Source organism: Pelophylax lessonae (genome assembly GCF_965119305.1).
Source record: "Pelophylax lessonae genome assembly, chromosome: 10".
In the NCBI taxonomy this organism is placed as follows: domain Eukaryota; kingdom Metazoa; phylum Chordata; class Amphibia; order Anura; family Ranidae; genus Pelophylax; species Pelophylax lessonae.
In genome coordinates, this window is record NC_138777.1 from 21,682,369 (window position 1) to 21,703,094 (window position 20,726).

General features: G+C 44.8%; 1 protein-coding gene across 3 annotated transcripts in view; it reads right to left on the reverse strand.

The window, feature by feature from the left end:
- Positions 1 to 5,044: 5,044 nt before the first annotated feature.
- Positions 5,045 to 20,726, reverse strand: part of OSBPL5 (oxysterol binding protein like 5) — a 210,302-nt gene continuing 194,620 nt past the window's right edge. For all 3 annotated transcript variants that reach the window (XM_082270305.1, XM_082270306.1, XM_082270304.1), the window contains exons 18-22: positions 17,087 to 17,272; positions 10,571 to 10,688; positions 9,952 to 10,069; positions 7,220 to 7,322; positions 5,045 to 5,522 (exon numbers count right to left, since the gene is read on the reverse strand). In XM_082270305.1, the coding sequence (XP_082126431.1) occupies positions 5,384 to 5,522; positions 7,220 to 7,322; positions 9,952 to 10,069; positions 10,571 to 10,688; positions 17,087 to 17,272 (664 nt within the window). In that variant the 3' untranslated portion in view covers positions 5,045 to 5,383. The remainder of the gene's footprint in view (positions 5,523 to 7,219; positions 7,323 to 9,951; positions 10,070 to 10,570; positions 10,689 to 17,086; positions 17,273 to 20,726) is intronic.

Here is a 20,726-nt window from a genome sequence, read left to right on the forward strand (position 1 = left end):
GTTCCGCTTTCATCCAGAAAAACTGTGGAAGGGCAAGCTTGTAAAAATGTGAAACACCAAAACTAAAATGATTTAAAGGTAAACTCTGCAATTCTAATCTAAAATATGTGCGCACTAAAAATGATCTATACATTCCCTTTAAGCAGACCAGGCAACAAATTAAAGGTCACCCCTCACACCTAAATACAGTACTTCAGTTGGGAAGTTGAACATTATGTCGATGACCTATATCTCTCAGAGAGTCCAGTAGTGAGTTCTGGCTGATTTCAGCAGCAATTTATTTGAGGCAACCATGCAAATAGAGCTGTAATATGTAAAACAAACAACTCTGGGAGTCCAACTGGAAGGTCTTCACACCGTTATTAAAGCCTTGAAGTGAGGAAAAGACACATGCTTCCTCAGGGAAGAAATCTCACCACTAGAGCCTTCTAAGATGTAAGAAGTCAGCGGGTGATTCTATTCAATGGTTTCCACCCCAAACTGAAATATCCATTTTTGGAGAAGTTGGCCTTTTAAGCATTGTGCACAGGATAAGAAAGGCACAGGAGATCTTAAGTTAGCAAGTAAATTGGTTAGAGAAAACATGCAAACCAGGCCATATGATAGGGAGATTAGGCATGCCAGCATAGAGGGAAACAGGTGGGACAGGAAAAGATTTAAGGAGGTAAGGGCAGTCCCGGTTAAAGATTAGGTAGGCAGTCCAGAAAAAGTTTCATAAAGAGTTTTTTGGAGGGTTTTGTAGAAGGAGTATCCAAAAGGGTTCGGGAGCTGCAGAGAAAGAAATGAGGCCAGCAGGAGGGTTAGACACAAAGGAAGGAGAAGACATTTAGAGGCAGGTAGAGAGACAAGCTCGGTGGAGGAGATGGATAGGCAAGCTCAGGATTCAAGGAAGTTCTGGATGAGAGTTAAAAAAACAGGCCAAGGAGAGAGGATAGAGAGGCTGACCAACTTAACAAGTTAGGTTGACCAAGGAGAGCGCTACAGATGAAGACCATGGAGAGACGTTAGAGAGGCAGGCCATGGAGAAGGGTTAGAGAGGCAGGCCAAGGAGAGGTTTCGAGAGGAAGATTATGGAGAGAAGTTAGAGAGGCAGGCCATGGAGAAGGTCCGAGAGGAAGATTATGGAGAGAAGTTAGAGAGGCAGGCCATGGAGAAGGGTTAGAGAGGCAGGCCAAGGAGAAGGGTTAGAGAGGAAGATTATGGAGAGAAGTTAGAGAGGCAGGCCATGGAGAAGGGTTAGTGGGGCAGGCCAAAGAAAGGGATCCGAAAAGCAAATCAAGGAGAGGGTTCACACAGGCTGGTAAAGGAAAGAGATTACAGAGCTACCCCAAAGAAGGATATAAGAGGGGCAGGCCAAAGATCGGGAAAGAGAATCAAGCCAAAGAAAAGGGTTAGACAGAAAAGCTATTTAGAGGGGTTAGAGAGGCAAGCTCTAGAGAGGACTAAAAGAGGCAGATCAAGTTGGTGAGTTAGGGAGGCCTTGGAGAGGGGTTAAAATGCAGGCCAAGAAGAGGGGTGGGACAGAAAATCCAATTAGAGAATTTGAAGAGGAAAGCCAAGAAGATCAGTTAGAGTATTAGGCCTTCGAGAGAAGTTGGAGATGCAAGCCAAGAAAAGGGTGGGACAGAAAAGCCAATTACAAAGGTTGAAGAGATAAGCCAAGATTAGTTAGGGTGTTAGTTCTAGGAGAGGGGTTAGAGATGCAGTCCAAAGAGAGGAGTTAGAGAGGTGGGCCATGGAGATGGGTTGGAAAAAGGGTTAGAGAGGCATATAAAGGAGAGGAGATATCCTGAAAGGGGTTAGAGAGGTAGGTTCTGCAGGTGAGTTAGAGAGGCAGGCTGAGAAGAGATTTTAGAGAGTTGGGCCAAGGAGAGGAGATCAAGTGAAAAGACAAGAAGAGTTAGGAAGACAGGTCAAGTGAGGAGTATAAGAGGCAGGCCAAGAGGAGAAGTTACGGAGGCAAACCAGGGAGGGCATCTAGTTCAAGACAGAGTATCAGAAGAGTCGGCAGGCAAGGTAGGGACAGAAGGCATTCCAAAATAAGATTTAGATAAAGATTTAAGGAGGTAAGGGCAGTCCCTGTTAAAGATTAAGTCGGCAGCCCAGAAAAAATTTCATAAAGAGTTTTTTGGAGCGTGTTGTATAAGGAGTATCCAAAAGGGTTGGGGGACTGCAGAGAAAGAAATGGGGCCAGCAGGAGGGTTAGACACAAAGGAAGGAGAAGACATTTAGAGACAGGTAGAGAGACAAGCCCTGTGGAGGAGATGGATAGGCAAGATCTGGTGAGGATTCAATGAAGTTCTGGATGAGAGTTAAAGAAACAGGCCAAGGAGAGAGGATAGCGAGGCAGACCAACATAACAAGTTAGGGTTGCCAAGGAGAGCGCTACAGATGAAGACCATGGAGAGACGTTAGAGAGGCAGGCCATGGAGAAGGGTTAGAGAGGCAGGCCAAGGAAAGGGATCAGAAAGGCAAATCAAGGTGAGGGTTTGCACAGGCTGGTAAAGGAAAGCGATTACAGAGCTACCCCATAGAAGGATATAAGAGGGGCAGGCCAAAGATCGAGAAAGAGAATCAAGCCAAAGAAAAGGGTTATACAGAAAAGCTATTTAGAGGGGTTAGAGAGGCAAGCTCTAGAGAGGACTAAAAGAGGCAGGCCAAGTTGGTGAGTTAGGGAGGCCTTAGAGAGGGGTTAAAATGCAGGCCAAGAAGAGGGGTGGGACAGAAAATCCAATTAGAGAATTTGAAGAGGAAGGCCAAGAAGATCAGTTAGAGTATTAGGCCTTTGAGAGGAGTTGGAGATGCAAGCCAAGAAAAGGGGTAGGACAGAAAAGCCAATTATAAAGGTTGAAGAGATAAGCCAACATCAGTTAGGGTGTTAGTTCTAGGAGAGGGGTTAGAGATGCAGTCCAAAGAGTGGAGTTTGAGAGGTGGGCCATGGAGATGGGTTGGAGAAAGGGTTAGAGAAGCATATAAAGGAGAGGAGATACCCTGAAAGGGGTTAGAGAGGTAGGTTCTGCAGGTGAGCTAGAGGGGCAGGCTGAGAAGAGGTTTTAGAGAGTTGGGCCAAGGAAAGGAGATCAAGTGAAAAGACAAGAAGAGTTAGGAAGACAGGTCAAGTGAGGAGTATAAGAGGCAGGCAAAGAGGAGAAGTTACGGAGGCAATCCAGGGAGGGCATCCAGTTCAAGACAGAGTATCAGAAGAGTCGGCAGGCAAGGTAGGGACAGAAGGCATTCCAAACTAAGATTTAGATAAAGAAGGCTGGTCATGAAAAGGGATAAGGAGGGTGGGCAGGCAATGGAAAGGCGAGATTTGAAGGAACTAGGAAGAGTAATCAGGGAAAGCAAAACCTCCTTGCATAGACAAATTAGACAGAAAATAGTAACAAACATCAAAAATTAGAAAATGATAGACACGTTTTTTAGGTGTCTTAGACCGTAGGTTAGGTTATCTTACCTTTTGTTTTACTAACATTGTGCCTCTTAAACCCTGTTTAATTGTGCTATATTATGATTTAAAATGCTGTACCGCAAGAAAAACAGGATATCGGGGGCAGATTAAAGTACATTTCCAGTGAGAGGTATTTAGTGGTTTATGCCATGAATATGTTCCATCTGAGCACACCTGGCAGTGTATAAAAATGGTTTGACTTCTGCATAATTCAGACAATATAAACAGCAGATTCTTATAGCCATTTCTCCACCGCCATTTTTCTGACAAAAAAGAGAGATGGACCCAAGGCGTATTGCATGGTAGCAAGATGCAGTGAACAATATTGCTGTACGCTGTGACTGATTTCATGTCCCTGCTGCTGTCCACATAAAACAGGCAATCGTAAAGCATTGGGTAGAAGCACACAGCGTGTCCCGCTTCTCTGATACTTTATTCAGTTCAACATCAATGAGAAAAGAGACTGAGTACCCCTTGCTCTAAAAATGGGTAGGCAACTTCGGGACTCCAGCTGTAGTGAAACTACAAATCCCATGATGCCTCTTATTTAGGAAGGCATGCCTGAGGCGATCAGTCTTGCAAAGCTCTATGAGCCTTGTAGTTCTACAGCCCCTGGAATGCCAAGGTTGCCCACCCCTGATCTAAAAGGAAAGGTTGCCCCAACCACTGGAAGCATGTCAGTTGCTTGGCCTTTCCCCACTCCCATGGAAACCTATTTTCATTATTATTTAGAATAAAAGAATTGCACCTGATCGGTTTCTGGCTGGGGTGGGAAAGTTTGTTGCACCTTAAAGTATATGAGGAGTGGTATCACTGGCCTCTTGCAGCTTGACCAGCCATCAAGGACATCCTCAACCACTCACCCTGTTTTGATGTTGTTGCAGCATTATTGGTATTTTTATCTTACCCCCTTTCAATGGTTCCGGCTTTAGGCCTTCTGAAAGCTTTGGTTAGATGGAAGCCTGTCTGGAATTAGTGGTAAAACCAAGTATTCAGCCATTGTTATGATTCAATAACAATATTGGGTACTCAGAGTACATCTTTGACTGATAGAGTTATTCTGGTTTAAAAATTGTTGGTTGAAAAAATGTGCTGCTTAGTAAGTGCCGGTTCACACTGAAGCGGCACGACTTCGGGGGCGACCTGTGAAGTCGCGTGCACCACGACTTCGGCACGATTTGCACGGACTTCATAAAATGAATGTCTATGCAAGTCGCTCCAGGTCGCCCCGAAGTAGTACAGGACCCTTTTTCTAAGTCGGAGCGACTTGTGTCGCTCCTATTAGAACCGTTCCTGTACTACACTATGGACCGCGACGGTGCACGACTTGTCAGGCTGACCAAGTTGCCTGACAAGTCGTACTAGTGTGAACCGGCACCTAAGCTGAGGGTTTTTGTATTATGTTGTGCATTGTTTGGACAATTATTGGATACATGTGTTATGGTCTAGTTCAGTGATGGCAAACCTTGGCACCCCAGATGTTTTGGAACTACATTTCCCATGATGCTCAACTACAATGCAGAGTGCATGAGCATCATGGGAAATGTAGTTTCAAAACATCTGGGGTGCCAAGGTTCGCCATCACTGGTCTAGTTTAACCCTGTGACTCTTGGCAATTATTGTTCTCCATAGTGGCTGGTATGCAATACACTAATTCCTTTCTCTGCTTTTACCAAAAATATAATAGAGGAAAGAAGGTTTATACATTGCTCCTGTGCACATAGTATAAGTCTTTCATTTAATAGAGCCATGCTGTTGAATGTCATGCTTCTTGTTGATGTTTTTCTTCCACACACGTTAGTAGGGAACTTCTTGGAAAACGTGCTCTCTGAATGTCCCAAACTAGAACTTCCTATGTGTTTTCCCTGCAAATGTTCATTGGGCAAGGCATGGATGGATGGCGCTGGCCTGATCTTGGGTGCCTGCGAAATTTTACTTGAACACAAAGTTGATGAAGAGCTGGCAGGCGAGAAAAAGGCAAAGTAGCAGCCAGTGTCGGGACGTTATTAGCGAGGAACTGGAAGGCAAGCACTTGGAAAGTGAGCCGTGATTGGTCAGTGTGTTGAGGTTTCTGAAAAAAAAAATTGTAAAGATTCAGAAGTTTAAAATGAACAGGTATGTGTCCATAACAAAACACATTATTTTCCTTTAAGGCATGTGGCCTTTGGGTTTTTATTGTGTGACCCTTGGGCCCAAGCAATTAATAATGGGATCAAAACAATTTATATGTAAATGGACTATAATTGCAGTAATCCCTATCAGTCTTATATTTCTAACTCTTTCCTGCTGCATGCCTCCCATCTCCAACCAAAACCTGTAGACTGTTCCTAGTCTCTAACCATCTCACAAAGTATGTTCGCAGGCTTTGACAATCTTTTGTACAGCCATGGCGAACATTTTTGAGAATGACACAAATATTCATTTTTATAAAGTCTGCTGCCTTTTACGATGGCGATTTGCATATACTCCAGAATGTTATGAAGAGTTATCAGATGTATTGCAATTAATTGCAAAGTCCTTCTTTGCCATGAAAATTAATTTAAACCCATTAAAAACATTTCCACTGCATTTGTGAAGAAGGCTTCAGGGCAACCATGAAAATCCAAAAAGCGCCAGGACCGGCAGTTGATTCAGCTGCGGGATCGGGGCACCCCCAGCGCAGAGCTTGCTCAGGAATGGCAGCAGGCAGGTGTGAGTGCGTCGGCACGCACAGTGAGACTTTTGGAGGATGGCCTGGTGTCAAGAAGGGCAGCAAAGAAGCCACTTCTCTCCAGGAAAAACATCCGACACAGACTGATATTCTGCAAAAAGGTACAGAGATTGGACTGCTGAGGACTGGGGTAAAGTAAATTTCTTTGATGTAACCCCTTTCAGATTGTATATAAGCTGTATATAAGGTGAGATTATGTGCCTTGTCAGATAGTGGAGAAGGAAGCAGTGCTGGATCAGTAAGCTGTATATAAGGGGACATTATGTGCCTTGTCAGATAGTGGAGAAGGAAGCAGTGCTGGATCAGTAAGCTGTATATAAGGGGACATTATGTGCCTTGTCAGATAGTGGAGAAGGAAGCAGTGCTGGATCAGTAAGCTGTATATAAGGGGACATTATGTGCCTTGTAAGATAGTGGAGGAGGATGCAGAGCTGGATCAGTAAGCTGTATATAAGGGGACATTATGTGCCTTGTCAGATAGTGGAGGAGGAAGCAGTGCTGGATCAATAAGCTGTATATAAGGGGACATTATGTGCCTTGTAAGATAGTGGAGAAGGAAGCAATACTGGATCAATAAGCTGTATATAAGGAGACATTATGTGCCTTGTCAGATAGTGAAGAAGGAAGCGGTGCTGGATTAGTAAGCTGTATATAAGGTAACATTATGTGCCTCGTCAGAGAGTGGAGGAGGAAGCAATACTGGATCAGTAAGCTGTATATAAGGTGACATGATGTGCCTTGTAAGATAGTGGAGAAGGAAGCAGTGATGGATCAATAAGCTGTATATAAGGGAACATTATGTGCCTTGTCAGATAGTGGAGAAGGAAGCAGTGCTGGATTAGTAAGCTTTATATAAGGGGACATTATGTGCCTTGTAAGATAGTGGAGGAGGAAGCAATACTGGATCAGTAAGTTGTATATAAGGGGACATTAGCTGCCTTGTCAGATAGTGGAGAAGGAAGCAATACTGGATCAGTAAGTAGTATATAAGGGGAGATTAGCTGCCTTGTCAGATAGTGGAGAAGGAAGCAGTACTGGATCGGTAAGCTATGTTTTACCTGTGTATATCCTGTTGTGTTTTCTGTAAAGATAAAACTGCAGCCTGAATTTCTTTCAGTTCGTTCTTTTCTTTTCCACATTGTGAACACGGTCCTGGAAAAGCTGTTCAACAACAAGCAAATGGTTAATAAATCTGTACTTAGGGTTATAATAATAATAAAAAAAAAGTTGTAACACAATTAAAGGGGAACTGCAGGAGGAAAAAAAAAACATTTTTTTTTTTTTCTGGGTGCAGGCAAGTTCCCAGATAAGAAACAATTGTGCTGCACGTTTGAAAGTGACTTGCTAAGCTATTGCTAGACTTGTCAGGCTTCACAAGTTTGTTGCACAATGGAAATAAGTCCGCATTGCATGACTCCAGATCAACTTTCTTTGCAAACATTCTGCAAGTCTACTGCAAGTTCTGGTTCAGTTATGTTGTGCAATAGTCATCCCACCACAGGGGGCACTGTGGCTGAATTTCCATGCCGTAGGCTTGCATAATGCAGAACTCTCGCTGTAGACTCACCTCTGCAACTTTGCTCTTGCTAGACTTGCCATGCAAATTTGCTACAAATTGGAAAAGTGTCAACTAGAACTTGTGCTTCAAGTGCTCTGCAAGTGTACAACCTGCCAGTGAAAATGTGCAGCAAGTTAACAGATTTACAATTTAACATTTCCACAAATTTGTGGCAAGTTATCCTCGCTATCTGGGTTACCTCTAATGATGGGTATACTAGGTCCGGTTGGTTTCTCGGGATTCTAAAATTCAAAGCATTCATGCTAAATCATGTATAATGTATTTTTGACCTTTAGCAGGGTCTTAAAACTTTCTAAACAAAGTGCCAGCTTACTGTCCTTCAGACTTTGGGGAGACCCGACTGTGGCCGAAAGTAGTACAAAATGTCCCAGCATCAGTGAGAGTAGACAATCCCTCATCACTGGTGTCATTGGGTGGAATTGTGCCCCATTGTTGGTGTCATTGGCATCCGTTGTTGGTGTCATTGGGAGGAATTGTGCCCCATCATTGATGTAATTAGTAGGAATTGTGCCCCATAGTTGGTGTCATTTGGAGGAATTGTGCCCCATCATTGGTATCATTGGGCCCCATCATTGATGTAATTGGTAGGAATTGTGCCCCTTTATTGGTGTCCTTAGGAGGAATTGTGCCCCAACACTGGTGTCATTGGGTGGAATTTTGCCCCATCATTGGTGTAATTGGGTTTAATCATTGATATAATTGGTAGGAATTGTGCCTCTTTATTGGTGTCCTTAGGAGGAATCGTGCCCCATCACTGATGTCATTGGGTGGAATTGTGCCCCATTGTTGTGTTCATCGGGCCCCATTATTGGTGTCATTAGGAGGAAATGCTCCCCATCATTGGTGTCATTAGGAGAAATTGTGCCCATCACTGATGTCATTGGGAGGAATTGGGCCCCGTCATTGGTGTCATTGGGCTCCATTGTTGGTGTCATTATAAGGAAATGTGCCCAATCGTTAATGTAATTGGTAGGAATTGTGTCACATCATTGGTGTAATTGGTAGGAATCGTACTCCATCATTGGTGTCATTAGGAGGAATTGTGCCCCATTGTTGGTGTCATTAGGAGGAAATGTGCCCCATCATTGATGTAATTGGTAGGAATAGTGCCCCATGGGTATCATTGGGAGGATTTGTGCCCCATCAAAGGTGTCATTGGGAGGAATGGTGCCCCATCACAGGTGTCATTGGGAGGAATTGTGCCCCATCATTGGGCCCCATTGTTGGTGTCATTAGGAGGAACTGTGCCCCATCGTTGATGTAATTGGGCCCCATTGTTGGTGTCATTAGGAGGAAATGTGCCCCATTGTTGGTGTTATTAGGAGGAAATGTGCCCCATCGTTGATGTCATTGGTAGGAATTGTGCCCCATCGGTGTCATTGGGAGGAATCGTGCCCCATCACAGGTGTCATTGGGATGAATTGTGTACCATCACAGGTGTCATTGGGAGGAATTGTGCCCCATCGGTGTCATTGGGAGGAATTGTGCCCCATCACAGATGTCATTGGTCCCCATTGTTGGTGTCATTAGGAGGAACTGTGCCCCACCATTGATGTAATTGGGCCCCATCGTTGGTGTCATTAGGGGGAATTGTGCCCCATTATTGGTGTCAATAGGCCCAATGGTTGGTGTGATTAGGAGGAACTGTGCCCCATCGTTGATATAATCGATAGGAATTGTGCCCCCTCATTGGTGTCATTAGGAGCAATTGTGCCCCATTGTTGATGTCATTAGGAGGGACTGTGCCCCATCGTTGATGTAATTGGTAGGAATTGTGCCCCATCATTGGTGTCATTGGGCCCAATGGCTGGTGTCATTAGGAGGAACTGTGCCCCATCGTTGATGTAATCAGTAGGAATTTTGCCCCATCGTTGATGTAATTGGTAGGAATTGTGCCCCATCGTTGGTGTCATTAGGAGGAATTGTGCCCCATCATTGGTGTCATTGGGCCAAATGGTTGGTGTGATTAGGAGGAACTGTGCCCCGTCGTTGGTGTCATTGGGAGGAATTGTGCCTTTAGTTGGTCTCAGTGAATTAAATAGTGCCCCAAGGGTCAGATAAAAGCAAGCAAAGAGCCGCTGTTTGGAGACCACTGATCTATAGGATACCTTTTACTTAATGCACTGACACTCTCCTGTAGATTTTCACAGAGGTCATTGAACTAGCATGCATTGATACAGAAAGATGAGTGGGGTTGGAGCAGTATGATACCTTCCTCATCAGATGATTCATGTCCCGGCTCAGGGGTGGAACAGCTGCTCTCGGTGGTCTGGCTGCTGATGGACGGCTGCTCACTGGCCTTACGATGTCGCCCCTCCTGATTACTCCTCTAGTAAAGGAAACCCAGTAAAATAAATACATTTCCTTTAATGTGTCCCCATCAGTTGATGGCAGCTACAATGCGGTGTGAGACACTACAAAGGAGATATGCAAACTGAAAAGCAATGTAAAAATTGTGGTGAAGAGACACTGAGCACCTGAAATGGTGGGAAGTTGTCCTGGAGATTTGGGGAAGAAGACAGTTGGTGGATTCTCATCCAGGATAAAGTGGGGGTGGGCACAGGTGACGGACATGCAGCTAAGGAGAGGTGTGGGAATGAAAAGTATATGATTGGTTCTAATTGTTTCTAGCCATGATGAAGGCATTTCAATCCTCCGTAACGTGTTGGCTTTTTGGTAGTCTATCTAAGATCTCATAAATAAAAATGGAATTAAAGATGCAAATATCCTGATACATAATTAAATGTGAAGTCCTATCCACACCTTTTCCTTGTTGTCTCTTAGACTGGACCAAAATGATGCAATGTGTATGTAAAAACAACAAAAATACCTTGTGTGCCAGGTTTGTACGGGGTGCCAGCATGCTGGTAAGGTTCCTCTTCACAGTTTGCAGCATTCCGTCTTTTTCATACTGGGCAATGTCAGTTAGCGGGTTCCAAGGACGCATGCTGCAGGAACAGGGACAATTATTGCACAAGTCAGGCATCCTGCTGTTCGGATATCCCCGGGGTTAGAGGGGTAAAGAGACCATGAAAACCAATTAATTCATGTTCATGCATAGTTCTTGCGAAATTACCTTATACTTTCTTCCTGATAATCCTCTTGTTCCTTACTGCAATCTAAAATATGCATAAAGAATTGTCCTCATCTATAAGAGCAGTCACTGGTGTCCCCAGTTGCACCTAGGGTTGCCACCTCATCCCTTTAAACCAGGACACACATTAATTACACAGGTTCTGTGGCTGATTAAGGTGGTAATTATCCGCTTAACGACCGCCGCCACAGTTATACTGCGGCAGGCAGCTGCTCCTGCGCGAACCGCTCTAGGTATACATCGGTCGCGCGCCTGCAGCTAGGGGGCGAACACGCGCAGCCACCGGCGCACTTCCGCCGGCGCGCTCCCGCCCCCGCTCGGCAGTGGGGTCTTCGATGCCCGGGGCAGACGGCTCCGATTGCCGCCTGACACCCGTGATTCAGATTTTTAGATCTTTCTTTGCATTATACACTTGAAGAAGCAGACAGGGTTCCGCGAAACACGTCAACATGCCAAGTTGTTTAGTTATTATACCTATGCCAATCATGTATTTATTCTTTATCTATATATTATCATGCAATTGCATCATGTATTTACTGTAGCTATCATGAATTGTCATATGTTAATTCTTCAATACATCATTTTTTTAGTTCATTCAGAAATTGTCATTTTTGTATTTATTTTTTCTGCATTGTTCTATTTCTCCAACTAATTTGACATTATTTGTACTTTATATACCTATTTTGGTAAAGTGGTTGGCCTCACTCATGTCCTTTTCAATATTTTTTGTATTCTTCACTATTTCCTCTTTCTATGCGGTAGGATTCTCTTACCTCTCAGGTAGTTTAGACGAATCTACTCTCTCAATAGGAGAAGTATTGTTATACTTGTTGACATGTATCCAAGACGTTAAAGTTGCCAACCCCCCCAGGATGCAGTTTTTGCTCCCACTGGGGTGTCCCGGGAGGGAAGAATGACAACCATATATTTTGCCTGTTATTATCACCATAACATGCCTCAGACAGAGATTTACGTTATTGGCTTATTATGTCTATAGGCACTTCTCATTGTTCCTTATCTCATGTAGAATGTTAAACTATCATCGCCCTGCTGTTATTGTTTGCAACCTTTTCTTGAAAATTCAATAAAAATCATTGAAACTAAAGAGATATTGTCACTTTGCCTATATAGGGCAAACTGACAGGTCCTCTTGAAATAATATCTTGCCCACTTCCCCACGCTTAGTCAGTAGGGGTGAGTCGGGGTTCAGACCAAACTTTGGCTGTTTGGCCCCCTGTTTGATGGGAGTCAGGTATCATATTTAGAAGCGGTATTTGCATAGCTGATGACAGCTTGGGGGGCTGTCATTTGGTGATCCGGATCGTCGGGATCTGTTGCAGATTTTTGATTGCTGCAAGTCGACGGGCAGTATGTTTAACAATGGATTTACAATGGGCAACATGTTTTTTTGGATTTAAATTTTTTTATTAAAAGACTTTTCCAACATTTGGGTGTTTATTTTGAGGTTATATTTTGTTTGTGTGAATGAGTAGGGGTACTAAATACCCCTTTCTTATTCTTGTAGGGGGTGCCAGTATGTGGATGCACCCCTATTTTTAAAGGGAATTCCAGATTCCAATAAGCCCCATGCAGGGCCTGGACAAGGGGTGGACAGGAGGTGAAGCTGCCCTGGGTGCGGTGGAGATTTTTTTTTTTGGGGGGGGGGGGGGCGTCGTGCTAGAATGGGTGATTTGGAGGGGGTGATTTTGTACTAGGAAAGTAGATTTCTGTTAGGAAGGGGAATTTGTGGGGAGAATTTGTGCTAGTAGGGATGATTGAAGGGGTTTTGTGCTAAGATGGGGAAATGGGGGGGGGATTAGTGTTGAGAGAGGGTCATTTGGCGAATTTGTGTTGAGAGAGGAGGATTTGGAGGGGCAGAGAGGATTTAGGCTCAGAAAGTATATGTGAGTGGGAGTGGATTTATATTAGGAAAGGGGGATTTGGGAAGGGAGGATTTGTGCTAGTTAGGGATGATTGTAAGGATTTGTGCTAGTAGGGATGATTGAAGGGGTTTGTGCTAAGAAGGGAAAATTGGGGGGTGGGGGGGATTAGTGTTGGGAGAGGGTATTTTGGCGAATTTGTGTTGGGAGAGGAGAATTTGGAGGGGCAGAGAGGATTTAGGCTCAAAGTATATTTGAGTGGGAGTGGATTTATGTTAGGAAGGGGGATTTGGGAAGGGAGGATTTGTGCTAGTAGGGATGAATGGAAGGATTTGTGCTAGGAGGGGAAATTATGGGGGTAGAATAAGGTCTAGGAGAGGGGATTTGGGGGTGGGGGAATTTGTGCTAGAAATGGGGAGTTAGGGAGGGAGAAGATTTGAGCTGGGAGTGGGGATTTGTACTGGAAGACAGGGAATTATTTTGGGGGGAGATATTTGGTGTAAGTGTGAAGATTAGTGCTATCGTTTTTTGGGGGGGTAGGGAGAGGATTATATGTTGACACAATGCTCACACATTTTTTGGGAGCAGAGGGGGGCACCATTTAGCATCTTCGCCCTGGATGCTAGACCTTGTCCTGGCACTGTCCCCATGCCTGCAGATACCCACAACCACCGGCCAGTAGTGAGGCTGATGCCCTTGTCCATTTTCCATGTTGAGGGCACGTAGCCTGGTATGGTTCAGGAGGGAGGTTGTACACTTGCCCCACCTCCCTTTCCTGGCCAGCCAAGCTCAATGCTCAGATTAAGAGTCTGGTATTTATTTTTGGTAGGGACCTCACACATTATATTTTTTTGTTTTTTTTGATCCACCTTAAAATCCATACGAAGGGTGTTCTTTCAAGAGAACCTGTCATTTGCCCTGCAATTATGGATTGGTAGGCATGAGTACAGGCCAACAGACCCAGAACATCACTGGAGCTCCGACTTGTGGCTTCCTTCCTCCCCCAAATGAATGCCAAGTGGCAGTGCCTCTCCCCACAAAGCAAGTTGGGTGGCAAGACCCAGTGATCTCCAATGATGACTACCTTCCTTCTCTGAATATGGGCAATGCAATTAGTTTCTTTAATTCTGTGTATAATCACCTGGACCAAGACTGGACACCTCACTGGGGGCATAAAGTAACCTTTCCCAGTACCACCTTAAGAGCATTAAAAGGCCCCGGGCAATGCAGTGCACTGGGGCCCCGCCTAAATAATCTCCCACGAGAAAAAAAATGCAAATTATTGATAAGGCAAAATTTATTGCTACAGCAGTGCCAAGCTAATTACAGCTTCCAAGTTCGGCGGCTGGGTTCAGTGGACATACACACGGACAGGAGTCAGACTCGACTGTCCTGTGTGTGCCTGGAGGCAGACAGGCATCCCTGCAGTTGTAGGCTCCCCCTCCATGGCCCAAGTGGCCTGACAGCAGTGCAGGGCAGACAGGCGCTTTCCACCTGCTAAGTTTAGGGGCGAGATGCTCACGGGAATCGGGACTAATGCTTGGCTGGGGCTAGGTAGCTGGGCAGGTGGGGCCCCCCGGGCAAGTGGAGCCCCCGGGCAACTGCACAGCGTGCCCATTCGGTAAGATGGCCCTGACCTTTCCTAGGGCCCTCGAAGCAGAGAAAACACTATTATTTTCAGCTATCTGTACCCTCCTCCTCATCTTTTTAAAACTTTGCCTTCCACTTTTGTACCACCTTCTCTTCTCTATTTATAGAGTGCGCCCACGCATGGCCTGAATCACTGCTCGCTCTGCTCTGGGGAAAGAGCTGCTTCTCAATTAGGGTCCTGGCACACAATGTATGAACGCCGGATTTTCCTGGCAGAAAGTTCCTGGCCAAAAATGCGAGTACTGTCCATAAAGTATGTGCTTTTATATGCGTATATGTGCATAAAAAACCTGCTAGCTTCCACTCTGCTATCTAATATAGTGGAGATGTCATTTACACACGTTTGCATGTATTCAGGTGCGTAATATACTGATCAGCAATGCAGACACTTTTATTTTTGTTGTTTTTTACTGATCTAATCATAACCTGATATTTATGCAGACAAAGGGCTACATTCCAAAAAACATAAGACGTGGCATTTTTGGCAACACGTCTGCAAGATATCTTAGACGCAAGCCTTCCATAAAGATATACAAATAAAGAAAAATAAGGAAATGATTTGTGAAAATTCTAGGTTATTTCCAGTATTAAAGATTTATTGTTAAAGTCGCTTTTAAAGCTGTGCAGTGCTTTGAACCCCTAACATTATAGAAAACTGCAGGTCTGTAGTCATTAACCCTTCATGAAGGAAATAAAAACACATATTTGCACCTTTTGCAACTTTAAAACGTGTTAGTGGCATCCCCTCAGTTCCCTTCCCTCAACTTTTTATCTTTTCCTCCCCAACACTATTTTATATATATATACTGTATCCTAGATGCAAGCCTTCCAAAAAGATATACAGTAACAATAAGGAAATGATTTGTGAAAATTCTAGATTACTTCCAGCATTAAAGTTTTATTGTTAAACTCATTTCTAAAGCTGTATAGTACTTTGAACCCCTAACATTCTAAAAAAACGCATTATAGAAAACTGCAGGTCTGTAATCTTTAACCCCTTCATGAAGGGAATTAAAACACATCTTTAAAGGTGCCTTTCCCAACTTTAAAACGTGTTAGTGGCACCCCCACCCCCCCAGTTCCCGTCCCTCAACTTTTTAGCTTTTCCTCCCCAACATTATTTTTTATATATACATTTTATATATATATATCTATCTATACATATGTATAGATATATATATATATACCTTTTATATATATATATATATATATATATCTATACATATGTATAGATATATATATATATACACACATACACAGTATCTCACAAAAGTGAGTACACCCTCACATTTTTGTCAATATTTTATTCTATCTTTTCATGTGACAACACTGAAGAAATGACACTTTGCTACAATGTAAAGTAGTGAGTGTACAGCTTGTATAACAGTGTAAATTTGCTGTCCCCTCAAAATAACTCAACACATAGCCATTAATGTCTAAACCGCTGGCAACAAAAGTGAGTACACCCCTAAGTGGAAATGTCCAAATTGGGCCCAAAGTGTCAATATTTTGTGTGGCCACCATTATTTTCCAGCACTGCCTTAACACTTTTGAGCATGGAGTTCACCAGAGCTTCACAGGTTGTCACTGGAGTCCTCTTCCACTCCTCCATGACGATATCCCAGAGCTGGTGGATGTTGGTCTTTTAATATTAGAACACTTACCTGTCCAGGAATCCAGCGATGTCCTCACCTGATGTTGATTTTTTAATTGGCTATCGGGTGCTGCTACCGACATCACTACTAAAGGAAACCGGCAGTGCAGCCGTACGGTTTCACAGCCAGTTCCCTATTGCGCGTGTGCAAAGCGCACTGTACTCTCTGACTGGGTTGGCTGTGGGGGAAGGAGGACAGGGCCGAACTTCCGGCTGAGTTCACCGCAGGTACCGTATCCTTCCTCCCCTTTCAAAAAATGCCCAATATGGCAGCGGAGGCAGATAAGTGGAGCTTCCCCTTTTTTGGTGGAGCTCTGCTTTAAATTACATTTCCCTGGGCCCCATCATGTCAATAGAGGAGCTCAGGAGGTGGGAGCAGAGGAAGGACTTTCTTTTTTCAATTTTGGGGGAGTATGCGGATAAAGTCAATGCCGCTGTTGGAGGCGGAGTTGAAGGGGCCCAATCAGGAAGGCTGTACAGGGCCTCATGATTTCTAACAGCAGCCCTGTCAAGAGGCACACAGTGGGGGGGGGGGGGGGGGAATAATGAACAGCACAGTTTTAACCAAACTGTGCGTAAAAGAGGTAAAAAAAAAAAAAAAACTGTAAGACAAAGGAATAATGTGTAGGGTGCATCGCATACTGGCTCATTATGAAGTACTTACCTTTGAACAAAGTTCTCCAGCGGCGGCCGCACACCACTGTGACAGCTGACATCTTTCCCGGTGTTTTCTTCCGGGTTTGCGGGCTTTGGCGATGTGAGCCACGATGACGTCACTTCCATGCATGTGCGCATTTATGGCACGGGCTCTAAAGGTCTGGCGCGATAAGCCGGACCTTCAGAGCGCATGCGCTGATGACATCATCAGCTGCATGAACTCATATCTCCTGCAAGTTTAGGTAAGCCTTACTTAAAAATTTAGCAAAATAGATTTTGTATATTTATAAGACTAGTAAAGGCTGCATGACCACCCTGCATAAAAGTTCAAATATTTCTTGAGTATCAGTATCAGTATGAAGAAAATATTGTCTAGACTTTGTAGCCATTTCAATTCCACTAAGCACTTACTCTTCATGCTTATATCTCCACTCTTTCTGGAAGTCATCATATATGAACAGCTGGGGCATCCATTCCTCGTCTTTATCTTTTCGATCCTTTGCCGACTTTCTCTGTGCATCCTCTATAATGTACTTCTCATCCGTAGCCTGGTTCTGGTTTCCATCGTGGATAGCGCTCGTCACATGTTGCCACAACCTGGAATACAATCAGATCAAAAGATCCTCTACCTCAATGGTCTCCAAACTGCAGCGCCGGAGCCCTGATTTGGCCCTTTGCATGCTTTTATCTAGCCCTTGGTACAATATTTTCGGCCACTAATACTAACAATAGGGTCTACTTCCTCCCCAGTGACAACAATGAAGGGGCAGAATTCCTCCCAATGACACCAACAATGGGGCACTATTCCTCCCAATAACACCAACAATGGGGTACTAATCCGTCCAATGACACCAACAATGGGGCACTCTTCCTCCCAATGACACCAACAATGGGGCACTATTCCTCCCAATGACACCAACAATGGGGCACTATTCCTCCCAATGACACCAACAATGGGGCACTCTTCCTCCCAATGACATCAACAATGGGGCACTATTCCTCCCAATGACACCAACAATGGGGCACTATTCCTCCCAATGACACCAACAATGGGGCTCTATTCCTCCCAATGACACCAACAATGGGGCACTATTCCTCCCAATGACACCAACAATGGGGCACTATTCCTCCCAATGACACCAACAATGGGGCACTATTCCTCCCAATGACACCAACAATGAGGCACTATTCCTCCCAATGACACCAACAATGGGGCACTATTCCTCCCAATGACACCAACAATGGGGCACTATTCCTCCCAATGACACCAACAATGGGGCACTATTCCTCCCAATGACACCAACGATGGGTCACAATTTCTCCTACTGACACCAAAGATGGGGCATTGTTTATTCCCACCGACGTCAGGACCTCTTCTACTCCCAATGGCCATAGTCTTGCCACTCCTAAAGTCTGAAGGACAGTAAGCTAGCCCCTTGTATGGAAAGTTTGGAGAACCCTGCTCTACATTAAGAACCGTCATGCCTGACTTAACTCAAGTTTACTAGGAACTAACATGTTACAGCCGCTAAAAGAGTGTTACCACTTGCCAAGCAGCGTCGTACCGACACGTCACAAGTCATCATTGCAACTTTTTTTGACTGGACTGGAAGCAATGCCTGTGTAATCTTGAGGTCTATGGACCTCAACTTGCATCAAAGTCGGACAAAAGTAGTGCAGGAACTACTTTAAAGTCGCTGCAACTTGAAGTCACACAGATATAAACGGTACTGTACTGGAAATTATGGGGTACGACTTGTCATGCGACTTTGCAGTCCCAAGTCACAGGACAACCTGCACAACTGTGAAAGGGGGCCTTAATGTAAAATTAAGCCAAGTGGCTAAGAAGCCACTGATGTCGTTCCTCCCACTGTGTGACGTCAGAAACCGGAAGCGAAACCATCTCACTACTTCCGGGACTGGTCCCATGTAAACAAGCCATTAGCAGCTTGAACAAGCATCTGATCAAACCGATCTTGGTTTGATCAAATGCTTTGGAGGGCAGAGGAGAGATCTGGGGTCTAATAGACCCCAGATCTCTCCATAAAGAGGACCTGTCATGGCCCATGCTATCACAAGGGATGTTGTTCATTCCTTTTTTAATAGCAATAAAAGAGATTAAAAAATATAAAGATACAGTGTATTTTTTCTAAAAAAAAATAAAAAATAACAGCACTCTTTAGAGCAATAATTCTAGCACCAGACCTCCTGTGTAACTCTAAGCTGGTAATCTGCAAGGGCTTATAAAGCATCACCTTTTAAAGTGCGTAGTTTTAAAGTACGTAGTCCGTAGTTTGGCGCAGTTCCACGAGCATACACAATTTCCACGAGCATACACAATGACGTCATCTGTGACATAAGGGGGTGGGGTCTCCTGATGACGTCATCTGGCGGCCACGCCCTTAATGGCTATATAATAAGCTGCAGAGACCGGAGACCGGCATAATCGCCGGAGACGTCGTCGTCGGAGGACCGGAGGAAGAAGAAGAGCCGACAGCAAAAGAGCAGAAGACCACAAGACCGGAGAGAAGAAGACAAAAAGAGCGGACAGCAAAAGAGCAAAAGGCCGGAGAGGAGAAGACAAGAAGAAAGGACAGCAAAAGAGCAGAAGACCGGAGAGGGAGAAGACCGGATGAAGATTTTTAATAAACTTTCCAAAACGTCTCCTGTCATTATTTACACACACTGCCTTTTATGGGGTCAATGGGTAGGGGTACAGTGTACCCCATAACCATTCACATAGGGAGGGGGTCCGGGATCTGGGGGGCCACCTTGTTAAAGGGGGCTTCCAGATTCCAATTAGCCCCCTGCCCGCAGACCCCCACAACCACTGGCCAGGGTTGTGGGGATGAGGCCCTTGTCCTCATCAACATGGGGGCAAGGTGCTTTGAGGTGGGGGGTGCAGAGCCCCCCCTGCCCCAAAGCACCCATGTTGAGGGCGTGTGGCCTGGTATGGTCCAGGGGGGGTGGGGCCGCTTGCTCGTCCCCTCCCCTTTCCTGGCCTGCTGGGCTGCATGCTCGGATAAGGGTCTGGTATGGATTTTGGGGGGGGACCCCACGCCGTCTTTTCGGCATGGGGCTACCCTCAAATTCCATACCAGACCCGAAGGGCCTGGTTTGGAACCTGGGGGGAGCCCCACGCCGTTTTTTTCCCCATTTTGGCATGGAGTTCCCCCTCGAGCGCCTGATCCGACTTGCGGTGCGACTTCCATTCATATCAATAGGCTCCCATAGGGAACCATTGATTTTGAATGGAGGCAGAAAAAACGCTGCTAAAAGCTACTGTGGCCAAACGTGCAATAACGCTAATAGAAAAAGCTACTGAAAGCACGTTTTTACAGCTGCGTCCCGGCGTCAAGAAACAGCTTTGGAGCTCGTTTTTATGACGCCCTGTGTGCATGGAGCCTAAAGCATGACATGTTAGGTATTTATTTACTTGGCATAACATCATCTTTTATATTTTACCAAACAATTGGATATTATATTACAGGACCCCCTGTAAAAAAAGTAATGGGATAGTCACCTCTCCAGCACTGCCAGCAAACCGCTGGCTAAAGATCCTGCAAAATTGAATGCATTTGGGAATGCATAAATTCTGGTCTCCAGCTGTGCACAGTGGTTCAATCTGCTCATGCAACCTACCATTGTGTACTGTACTTTATTAAAGTAGTGATGGCAGCAGGAACCACAGTGACTAGGGTGTTGACACTTCTGAATTCAAGATTCTGCAGGATCTTTATTCAGTAGTTTGCCTAGACTAGGGGTCTCCAAACATTCTAAACAAAGGGTCAGTTTACTGTCCTTCAGACTTTAGGGGAGCCAATCTGTGACCAGTGGGAGTAAATGATGCCCCATCTTTGGTATTAGGGAGAGAAATAGTGCCCCATCACTGGTGTCATTGGAAGGTATGGTGCCCCATTGTTGGTGTCAGCGGGAGGAATAGTTCCTCATCATTGGTGTCAGTGGGAGGAATGGTGCCCCATTGTTGGTGTCAGTGGGAGGAATAGTGCCCCATCATTCATATTAGTGGAAGGAATAGTGCCCCATCATT